Consider the following 12,487-nt stretch of genomic DNA (forward strand, 5'->3'; position numbering starts at 1 on the left):
CTCAACATAATAAAGGCCATATATGACAAACCCACAGTCAACATCGTCCTCAATGGTGAAAAACTGAAACCATTTCCAGTAAAATCTGGAACAAGACAAGGTTGCCCACTCTCACCACTCTTATTCAACATAGTTTTGGAAGTTTTAGCCACAGCAATCAGAGAAGAAAAATAAATGAAAGGAATCCAAATCGGAAAAGAAGAAGTAACACTGTCACTGTTTGCAGATGACATGATACTCTACATAGTGAATCCTAAAGATGCTACCAGAAAACTACTAGAGCTAATCAATGAATTTGGTAAAGTAGCAGGATACAAAATTAATGCACAGAAATCTCGTGCATTCTTATACACTAATGATGAAAAATCTGAAAGTGAAATTAAGAAAACACTCCCATTTACTATTGCAACAAAAAGAATAAAATATGTAGGAATAAACCTACCTAAGGAGACAAAAGACCTGTATGCAGAAAATTATAGGACACTGATGAAAGAAATTAAAGATGATACAAATAGATGGAGAGATATACCATGTTCTTGGATTGGAAGAATCAACATTGTGAAAATGACTCTACTACCCAAAGCAATCTACAGATTCAATGCAATCCCTATCAAACTACCACTGGCATTTTTCACAGAACTAGAACAAAAAATTTCACAATTTGTATGGAAACACAAAAGACCCCGAATAACCAAAGCAATCTTGAGAAAGAAAAACAGAGCTGGAGGAATCAGGCTCCCTGACTTCAGACTATACTACAAAGCTACAGTAATCAAGACAGTATGGTACTGGCACAAAAACAGAAATATAGATCAATGGAACAAGATAGAAAGCCCAGAGATAAACCCAGGCACATATGGTCACCTTATCTTTGATAAAGGAGGCAAGAATATACAGTGGAGAAAAGACAGCCTCTTCAATAAGTGATGCTGGGAAAACTGGACAGGTACATGTAAAAGTATGAAATTAGGGCTTTCCTGGTGGCACAGTGGTTGAGAGTCCGCCTGCCAATGCAGGGGACACGGGTTCGTTACCCAGTCTGGGAAGATCCCACATGCCGCGGAGTGGCTAGGCCCGTGAGCCATGGCCGCTGAGCCTGCACGTCCGGAGCCTGTGCTCTGCAACAGGAGAGGCCACAACAGTGAGAAGCCCGTGTACAGCAAAAAAAAAAAAAAAAAAAAAGTATGAAATTAGAACACTCTCTAACACCGTACACAAAAATAAATTCAAAATGGATTAAAGACCTAAATGTAAGGCCAGAAACTATCAAACTCTTAGAGGAAAACACAGGCAGAACACTCTATGACATAAATCACAGCAAGATCTTTATTGTCCCACCTCCTAAAGAAATGGAAATAAAAGCAAAAATAAACAAATGGGACCTAATGAAACTTAAAAGCTTTTGCACAGCAAAGGAAACCATAAACAAGACCAAAAAACAACCCTCAGAATGGGAGAAAATATTTGCAAATGAAGCAACTGACAAAGGATTAATCTCCAAAATTTACAAGCAGCTCATGCAGCTCAATATCAAGAAAACAAACAACCCAATCCCAAAATGGGCAGAAGACCTAAATAGACATTTCTCCAAAGAAGATATACAGATTGCCAACAAACACATAAAGAATGCTCAACATCATTAATCACTAGAGAAATGCAAATCAACAATGAGATATCATCTCACACCGGTCAGAATGGGCATCATCAAAAAATCTAGAAACAATAAATGCCGGAGAGGGTGTGGAGAAAATGGAACACTCTTGCAATGTCGGTGGGAATGTAAATTGATACAGCCACTATGGAGAACAGTATGGAGGTTCCTTAAAAAACTAAAAATAGAACTACCATACTACCCAGCAATCCCACTACTGCGCATATACCCTGAGCAAACCATAATTCAAAAATAGTCAAGTACCAAAATGTTCATTGCAGCTCTATTTACAATAGCCAGGGCATGGAACAACCTAAGTGTCCATCAACAGATGAATGTATAAAGAAGATGTGGCATATATATACAATGGAATATTACTCAGCCATAAAAAGAAACGAAATTGAGTTATTTGTAGAGTCTGTCATACAGAGTGAAGTAAGTCAGAAAGAGAAAAAACAAATACTGTATGATAACACATATATTTGGAATCTAAGGAAAAAAAAAAAAGGTCATGAAGTACCTAGGGGTAAGACGGGAATAAAGACACAGACCTACTAGAGCATGGACTTGAGGAAATGGGAAGGGGGAAGGGTAAGCTGTGACAAAGTGAGAGAGTGGCATGGACATATATATACTACCAAACGTAAAATTGATAGCTAGTGGGAAGCAGCCGCATAGCACAGGGAGATCAGCTAGATGGTTTGTGACCACCTAGAGGGGTGGGATAGCGATGGTGGGAGGGAGTGAGATGCAAGAGGGAAGAGATATGGGACCATATGTATATGTATAACTGATTTACTTTGTTACAAAGCAGAAACTAACACACCAAGTTTCCCATAAACATGTGAAAACAAACAAAGACAAAAGATATAAGGATACCAAAATCTGTACTGGTTAGAGTTCTACCAGGGAAATAGAACCAGTAGGATATAGATAGATAGACAGATAGATAAATATAGATATAGATATAGATATATAGATAGATAGATATAGATAGATATAGATAGATATAGATAGATATAGACACAAAAACACACACACACATATATATATATACACACACATGGGGATAGATACACTATTTTGCATGGAAGCTACATGGTATGACAAAATTATATTATTTAATCCCATGTTAAAATGCTGAAAATATGACTTCAGTTTGTCTTCAGATTAAAATAAAATCTCAAACAATGTCAAAAAAATAAATAAAATAAAATAAAATGATATACACATTGACTACAAAAAAAAAAAAAAAAACTGTGATATCAAGTTAGTCGGAGGAGAAGAGGTAACAAATTAAAGGGTCAGCTTTTTAAGGCTACAGAAGTCTTCTTGTAGAAAGGATTGCATTGATTGATGTGGCCTGTAATGGAAACTCAGATAATGAAATAAAACCAGCATTTAAGAATTTGAGGCTGAGAACTCATTGCCATGGCAACCCTCTCAGAAGGGAACTTGTATAAGAAAATAAGAGTCACTTGACTATGTCTTAAAATGAAAACCTACACCACAGTGAAACAATTAAATGCAGAATTCCAAACTTGCTTACTGCCACAGTGCCTAGAGGTACAGTAGGTCCAGCATCTCTTCCATTGGAAAGTATTACTTCTCAAAACTTATGACTCATGGAGGGAACATCATCTAGCTTTGAGGCATCTCTATGGGCATTGGATGTTTTCTACCAGTGAAGATTTACAATTGTGTTCAGTCCATAAATCACTTAGCATCACACTCATAAGGAAACCACAGTGGTATACACCATTCAAACAAACAACTATCTTTTGGTCTGCCCATAATCACAGAAAACTACCAAATTCATATATCAATTATTACTTATACTTCGTGGGAAAATCATTTTTTAACCTACATAAAATCTGGTTTATTTTCACATCCTAATCATTTTAATAAGAAACATCTATTTTTTATTGCATGTTTTCACTCAAAGAATGTCAAACTGGGTACACTATATTTTGTCAGTTAAAAGGAGTTTTCTTGAATACCTAATATCACTGACAAACATGAATTTATGCCTTTTAACTGATGCTGAGAGAAGAGATCACTTTGAACAGCATGGATTAGGTTCCTAAAATTGAACCTGGTGGTAAAAGAATTTGACATTGAGAAATTTTAAATCATATTGTAAAAAAAAAAAAAAAAAAAAGAGAGAAATAGAGGTCAATAATAACATAAAAATCCTTATAATATATTTCTATGTTCACTTAAACAGAAAACAATAAAAGCAGCATGACATATTAGATAATACCTATGCTATTTTAATAACTCTACATCAGCATCTAGTGATAATGGATACAGTATTATTAACCTCTATTTACCAGCCCTTTCTCCATAAAATTTTTCCTTCCTGTCTTCAACCCTACCTCTGCCCCTGAGGTTTCACCAATATAAACAATTTCCATTTGCATATTTTAGCTAATATACATTCAAAAGGATATTCTGTATATGTTCAGTCCTCCTCCAGTGCCACAACACCCTTTTCGTTTTCTTAGGACATAACATTGTCCTAGAAATCAAAATCATTCAGTTGCTTGACTTCATGAGCAACTGATTATTCATTTCTCAAGTTACATGCATTAGAATACTGTGGTTCTAAGACCTGGATCTATTTTTTGACATCTACCTTTATCTTTTCCAATGTTTTACTGAGAAAATCTGCACCCTCCTTGACTTTTCTTTCATTTTTTTCCCTATGCCCATTTCCAGTTCATTCTATTTCTAGTTATCCCCTACATGGTGACTTACGCTTTTTGCTTACACTGGAATCAACATTCTCAAGGTTGTCAAGAATGTATACCAAAGTAAATTTGCATACATTTGAATTTTGCCCAAGGGGAACTCATGGTTGGAGGAAAATAACTGAATCAATGTTTGAAGTAAGTTGGACGGAATAAGGTACTTGCACAAACCACATCTAGGACGCATGAAAGATTGGTCAGATTTTTCACCTGAAACTCTCTATGGTAAGATTGCATGATTAAAACCCTAAATTTAAACATCCTTGGTATTAATAAAGCTGTTCTAATTAATAATTCATAGAAGAGAGCTGCCACTGTAAAATGAACCATTAGATTTATTAATTTATTTTTATTCTTTTACAACCTAAAGCAAACATGTGGGTACATATTTTTAAAAGTTACCAAAAAGAATGGATAAAGGAGAAAAATTTAAGGAAATGTTTTCTTCTAAATTAATAAAAGGAATAATATTTTTTTCATAGCAAAATATTGTATCCACAAATGTCACATCCAGTAACCAAATAACTACCTTATTCCTAGATAATTATGTGACTTGCTTTTCCTTCTTCTCTATTTAAAAAGTATCTCCTTTTAGCACAACTGGAAGGTCAGTGAAATTTCTTTGTACCCCACTTTGTTTCCTGTTTCTCCCAACCTCCCTTCCAATTCTCCCCCAGGCAGAGGTGCTTGGTACTTTTATTGTCCTCTAATTTATCCTGCCAAAGTGAAAAGTAATTTGATAAATTTCTTCAAATTAAGGTATTAGGAAATTCATCATCTGCTGATCTCCTGAGTATTTGCATTTTAAAGGAAAATTGCAGAGAAAGAACAATTCCTGACCATCATAAATTACTCATTAATTACAGAATTTCAGGCTTCCATGGGAAGATATTTAAAAGTGATGAGAGAACAAGAGAGTACTCTCAAATCATACAATGGACATGACGATCTGGTCTATTTATTTGTCTGAATGGTCAGGAGACTGAGACAAATTATATACTTGAAGGTAAACATTATATCCTCTAGGTCTTAGGAGATATCTAAAAATGTCTTGGAACACAGTAGGTCTTATTATTTATTAAATAAATATACGATCAAATTATTTGGTTTACCGCCAGCAAAATTTTGAAGAATATATTCCTTCAGAGAAATTAGAGTAAAGCAGACATCTCTGACCCCTCTGCTGTGACACCAAAGCCTTTGGCTTCATTTTGGCAGAAAAGTGTTACCATCAAATATTTCACTTATTCACAGACGTTTCCCTGGCCCACTTGCAGGTAGGCAGGACTATGTGAATAGTTCTGGCCAATTAAATGGAAGCGGAAATTATGTATGTCACTTCTAATCTGAGACAGTAAAAGGTTTATGCATGATTTTGCAAAGTTCCATGGCTGAGGAGGTTGTCAGCTCCAAATAGCAGAGCCCAGAGACAATGCGATGCCTAATTCGCCAGGGTCTCTGAATGCAGACCACTAAGATTTTGAGGTTATTTGTAGGTGTAGCACAGCCTAGCTGATCCAGACCAGTAGAGTAATACATTCCCTTTATGGCATTTACCACACTGCCTTATAGCCACTTTGTTACACATCTGCTACCCCACCTTAGCTAGTTACTCCTTATTTATTTTTGTAGCTTTATTGTAAAACAACACATAGTGGAAGAAACCATGATAACGTAAGGGTATTTTTTTAAGTTAAAAATTAGACTACAAATTTAAGACAGCTGCATGTGGTGACAAGATTAGTATAATTTAATTCAATTCAGTGCATCTACTGAGCAATAAGGGTTTGTGGCATGTTCTGTGCTGTCAATACACACATGAGTTTGTAATATTAACAATGATATTATTAATGATTATGAATAAGATGATATTAATCATTATTAGCAACATTAATAGTTTTAACTGCCTAAATAAACACAGTAGTATGAGATAATAGAAAATATATGTTGGTTTCTGTCCCTAGTTACTGGCACAGAGCTCCTGAAACCTTTGTAATTTCTAAAGTGATAAGAACATGGGAGCATCTTTTGTTTTAGTATTTGTCTTTGATCCCATGCCTGACACAGGGCTCCTAAAACTCTTGTAAATTTCTAAGTGATTAGAGCACTAGAAGAATCTTTTGTCCTAATGAATTGACTCTGAGTGGGCTTCTGGATGACTTGAGACATGATTAGAAGCTTGGAATTTTCATTCCCATCCCTCATCCTCCAGACAAGGGAGAGGGGCTGGAAATGGAGTTAATGATTGATCATGCCTATGTGAGTAAGTCTCCGTAATACCTCAATAGTTTGGGGTTGGGAGAGCTTCCAGTGGGTGCACACATCCACACCAGGAGGATAAAAACCCGCCCCAACTGCACGGGGACAGAAGCTCCTGTGCTCCGGACCCACCTAGACCTCGTTCTATGTATCCCTTCATCTGGCTGTTCATCTGAATCCTTTATCACACCTTTGATAAACTGGTACATGTATGTAAGTGTTTCCCTGAGTTCTGTGACCTGCTCTAGCAAGTTAATTGAACCCAAGCAGAGGGTCGTTGGACCTTCCAATCTATAGCTAGTAGGTCAGAAGCATAGGTGACAACCTGAGCTTGCAACTGGCATCTTAATGGTGTGTGTGAAGGGCGGGGGAGGGGTGGCAGTCTTGTGGGACTGAGCCCTGAATCTATGGGGTCTGACACTATCTCCAGGTACACAGTGTCAGAACTGAGTTAAATTATAGGACACCTAGGTGGGGTTGCAGAGAATTGCTTCGTGTGGGAAGAAACCTCCACACATTTGGTGACCAGAAATGTCATGAGTGAACTGTTCTGTGTGAGTAGTAAAGGAGACTCACAGGGAAGGAACACACACTAGGGAAGAATGAGATTTTTCCCTACGTAGGAGGAAGAAAAAATTGAGATTTTCCTTTACAAATATACTAACTGGGTACTTCATGATAATTTATTTCTGTATGAAAACATCAAGAAATGGTATGATAATGTCTAGAGGTCTGGGTTTCAGAATATCAAAGCAAGAACGACCTCAATCTCCTAAATTTGCCAAATCATAAACTGTGAAAATATCTTACACTTGAAGTAATATTATCAAATACTTTTACAGAGAATACATTTTCCAGTTATTTTACATCCATTATTTCAACTGATCCTCATAATAGCCTCATGATTTAGACAGTAATAATTTACTGATTCTTTGTATATGGAAACTGAGGCTACAAAATACCGACATGACTTTTCCATGGTCACACTAAGCTGATCTGATAAAAGGGTTTTTGAGAAATTTTCTTTGACGTGCATATAAAAGAGCTCAAGTTAACTTTATTTTCCATCTTACTAACCAGGATTTTGATATCAGACATCTCTCCCCATCTATAGTCATGTCTATAAAGTGGAAGCCTGTACAATAAAAGATGTATCCAGTCATGATAACATTTCTAAGAATTTTCCATTTCCCCCCATATGACAAGGATTTGATGACATTAGCATCATTCTTTTTTTTAATGCTGGTCAAGAACATGACATTCCATTCCATATAAAGTAGAAAACCCCATTTCCTCCTGCAAGAAATGAAAGAAAGGCAGCCACCATGGGGAACAGCATGAAGCTTCCTTTAAATATAGAATCACCATATGATCCAACAATCCCACTCCTGGACATACAGCTGGAGAAAACTATAATTTGAAAATATACACACACCCCAGTGTTCATAGCAGCACTATTTACAATAGCCAAGACATGGAAGCAACCTAAATGTCCATCAACAGATGAATGGATAAAGAAGATGTGGCACATATACAAAATGGAAAGCCATAAAAAGAATGAAACGATGCCATTTGCAGCAACATGGATGGACCTAGAGATTATCATACTAAGTGAAGTAAGTCAGACAGAGAAAGACAAATACCATATGATATCACTTATATGTGGAGTATAAAAGAAATGATACAAATGAACTTATTTATAAAACAGAAACAGACTCGCAGACACAGAAAACAAACTTATGGTTACCAAAGGGGCAGGATAAATTAGGAGCTTGGTATTAGCAGATATACACCACTGTATATAAACAAGATAAACAACAAGGTCCTACGGTATAGCACAGGGAACTATATTCAATACAACACTGTAAATCAATATTGTTCGATAAAAAAAAGAAAAGAAATAAAGAAGCAAGGAAGGCAGATTGTTTTAAAGAATATCAGACAACATATTCGATGGCAACTCCAGTCAACCATGTAAGAACGTGGTGATTAATTTAGCTGGACATTTTCCTTCATATTTTGCAGATATTTTCCATCTCCATTTTTATTTACTAATATTGCAATGACTTCAGTTTAGTGCCACCACGTGCTAATTTTATCCAAGTCACATGTAATTAACCCCTCAAAATCATCATCAAACATGGTAACATAGGATAGACCTAATTCCAATCTCAGGATGACTAGAGTATCACATTGTAGGGCATCTGATAAAAGTTAATTTAACTTAGTCGATAATTCTTCCACTCTTTACCTCATGGTAGCAAGTACAGTAACAGCAGATATGATTATTTTAAGGTCATCATAGTTAGGGATGTTTATTTTTTCTGTTAAAAGGATGGGTGATGTTTTTACACTGTTTCTAATGGGTTAGTGTCTTCTTACTTTTTACTGACTTCAAGAAAATCATTAGAGATGCCAGTGAATTTGTTAGCATATTCTCTTCACGTCGCAAGGTCCATATTTCCCAAGTTGGAAACTTCTATGCATATCCATCTTTCTTAGCACTTCAGCCCCATTTGCCTCTTTTAATCAATAAGCTATATTGACAAAATTTTAATTACTCCCAGAAAGTGCACACCTGTTTTGATTTTTGTTATTTTCCTTTAGAGAACAAAATGAGTCAACTGGTTTAGTAGCTTACTTTGCTCCCTCTTTGAACTTCAGCTTTCTCCTCTAAGACAAAATAGTGTCTAACTTATTGATTCATTTGCAAAGAGAAAATTTTTAAAAATCAAAGAGTGAGATGAACTATCTAGCTCTGTTAACAAGTAGGCAAAGATGTAAAAGGCGATATAATTGGCTTGAAAAAAAGTTGTCTTATTTTAAGCAAACTCACATTGGAAAAGGCACTTCATAATTATAATCATGCATGAAAAGTACAGCAACCATCCAGGGTTATCTAAATGTGTCTGACTCTCAATGCTCCTTCATGCAAATAATAAAACCACCACTTCTGTGAACTCGCAAGCAATGCTGATCCATTCAGCCTGCTAAGAAGTCAAGTGTTTAACTATCTTCCTGTTCCATGATTTCAGCAAGGTTAACATATATCTGAAAAACCCAAGGGATTCTGCCCAAATTAACTTACGATTGGGTATTTACACTCTCATTTTTCTCATAGTTTTATTTTACTGGTGTAATTGAGATGTAATAAATGTAGGGCATGTTGCAAAAGAAAAGCAGGTGAATAAATACCTCCAAATCCAGCTAGAGGAGACCCCCTTTCATCTCAGCCTACTGCTAAGGAAATAGATTAGATCCACATTTTCTGAACTCTCCCATCTAAATTGCTAGAACTAAGAAGGGATGTGGCATACCCAACTACAGAGTATTAGTTTAGGAAAACCAAAATCAATCTAAAAGAATAACATCTTTCAAGTTAAAACACACACACACACACACACACACACACTCACAAACATTTTCTTCAAAAGATAAGGGCAACAAGGAGAAAATAAATTAGATGCGATGGTTCCAGTTCTGGGACTCTATACTTTTAAATTCTAAAACAATTAGGCAAATATTTAGCGTATACAAACGAGTGGAGTCACGATAACCGACAGACTACATCACGTACTAAGGTCGTTAAACTTAGCTTTTAGAATTATAGAAATGATATCCTACCCTCATTTTGGACAAGATTGATTTTCCAGTATAAAAAGGCTGAAAAAGAATAAGAAATAAGAAGCATAAAAGTACTTACAACTGATCGGATGTTATTTTCTTTCACCAGTTTCAGAGATGATTTATAGCAATTTGCAAGGTCTTCCTTGTGGGAACCATTAATATGGCCTCTGGCTATTGGTCCTACGGTATGGATAACATCTGTAAATACAAAAGGAAGGAAAAATAGGATAAGCAAGATATTTTTCACTTTTCACATAACTGGTGCTTTATTTATTTTAGGTATTTGTGTTGGAGCTTGGAGACAAGCAAGCTAAGAAATACTGATGATGCAAATGCTTCTCTGGTAAAAGATTTTAGATAGCACAGCTTTTTAAAGTAGGCAAATTTCCAGGAAGGTGATAATTGTGAAAAGGAATCCCCTACCAGTAAATTGTTCCATCGCTACTGGTCAGATCCAAGCATAACAGATTATAATATAAGGTGTGAATAATTGGCACGCTGGCAGAAGACAAATCCTCAGTGGGAAATAAACTGAGAAATAGTTGCCTACAAAATGAACATTCTGAATTGACATGGGAAGGAAGTACCAATCTTACACATCACCTTACTTATAAATAAGACAATAGGATCAGGCATTGTACACAATACAGAAGGGCAAGTTTCTGGAAATATGTCAAAAGAATTTATAATCATCAGTAATAACACTAAAAGGGTTATTTTTTAATTTAATTTATTTTTTAGTACAGCAGGTTCTTATTAGTTATCTATTTTATACATATTAGTGTATACATGTCAATCCCAATCTCCCAGTTCATCCCACCACCACCACCACCCCTTTCCCCTCTTGGTGTCCATATGTTTGTTCTAAGTCAATAAAGGTTGTAAGAAATAGACCAAATTTTAATCCAAATTACTTGAAAATGCCTTGTAACTCCTGCTTCTCAGTCTTATCTGTTAATCTGGATTATAAACTTATTTAAATGATGTGAATAACAATAACTAATCACCTTTGATCAAAAAAGAAATTCGGTCATTAGAATATTATAATGAAAATAAATGACTTGCTTTGGCTAACCAGTATCACTTAATTTCAAAAACAGTAACAAGAGAATAAGAACACTTTACCAAAATGCGACTATGGAATAGTTTTAAATTGCATATGAAATTTAAATAGCAGAAAATAAATCACTAAGAGAAAGATCTTTGTTAATTGTCTGCTAAATGTCGAGAGTATTATTTAATGTTGAGAAAATCCCCAAATGTTGATTTCAACTTTTAATGACTTTAAACAGTATTTAAACCCTTGTCAGATAATGTTGAAGATGATCTTGTTATCAAAATAGGCAGAAACCTCATTAGTGAGTTTATGCAGATGTTATTTCACAGACAAACCTGGCTTTAAAGTGAGAACCGCTATGACATATTAATAGAACGAGAGGAAAAAGGGAGATTAGGTTGTATTTAGCAAAAAACAAAACAAACCAAACAGACACACAGACACACACACACACTAATATTGTTTTTGTAATAACAAACAAGAATTGCAACAAGATGTCCCAAAGCAGGTTCAGTAAGATATGGGTTTAAAGGTCAATTAAATTTGGGGATCACCAGGTGAGATTAAGTCAATCAGTTACCTTAGTGTAGGGTTCCTCTGGACACTTAGGATGCTACAATGAATTGTGAGTCTCCACAAGGGAGGGGCGTGATGAACACAGAATGCTCTGTTTCCAAAATACATTTGACTAAACCTAAGGTTTGCAGATTCCCTCATGGGCCTAAGTTTCCACAAATTAACCTGTGTCCTGTTATTCCAGGGCAATTTTGGCACCCTCCCCCTTGCCATTGTTGAAGGTGAAATCTATGTTTTTTGTTTCTTTTGTTTTATTTATTTTCTTAAACCTCATTCCCAGTGCCTCTGTCCATCAAATACCATATAAAAGAGCAACAGGATATGACCTTGGTTTCCTTATTTTGTGGATGGAGAAGGTCAAGAATAAATGTCTCTTATCCAGGTCATAAAGATGTGGCTACTTTTGCCAAGTGAACACAGGGCTTAGGGGCATTAATGGGAAGAAGAGAGAAAGAGAGAGAGAGAGAGAGAGAGAAGTCCATAAGGGCTGGAAATAATGACATAATAAATAAATGTTTCCTTTGCTTTCTGCCTTAGCCATCTTTCTCTACAAAACTTACATGG

General features: G+C 35.7%; 1 protein-coding gene across 4 annotated transcripts in view; it reads right to left on the reverse strand.

The window, feature by feature from the left end:
- Positions 1-12,487, reverse strand: part of MACROD2 (mono-ADP ribosylhydrolase 2) — a 1,989,159-nt gene that overhangs the window by 801,538 nt on the left and 1,175,134 nt on the right. For all 4 annotated transcript variants that reach the window (XM_060284443.1, XM_060284445.2, XM_030872537.2 and 1 more), the window contains exon 6: positions 10,367-10,488. In XM_060284443.1, coding sequence (XP_060140426.1) covers positions 10,367-10,488 — 122 coding nt within the window. The remainder of the gene's footprint in view (positions 1-10,366; positions 10,489-12,487) is intronic.

Source organism: Globicephala melas, chromosome 15 (assembly GCF_963455315.2).
Source record: "Globicephala melas chromosome 15, mGloMel1.2, whole genome shotgun sequence".
Taxonomy (NCBI): Eukaryota; Metazoa; Chordata; class Mammalia; order Artiodactyla; family Delphinidae; genus Globicephala; species Globicephala melas.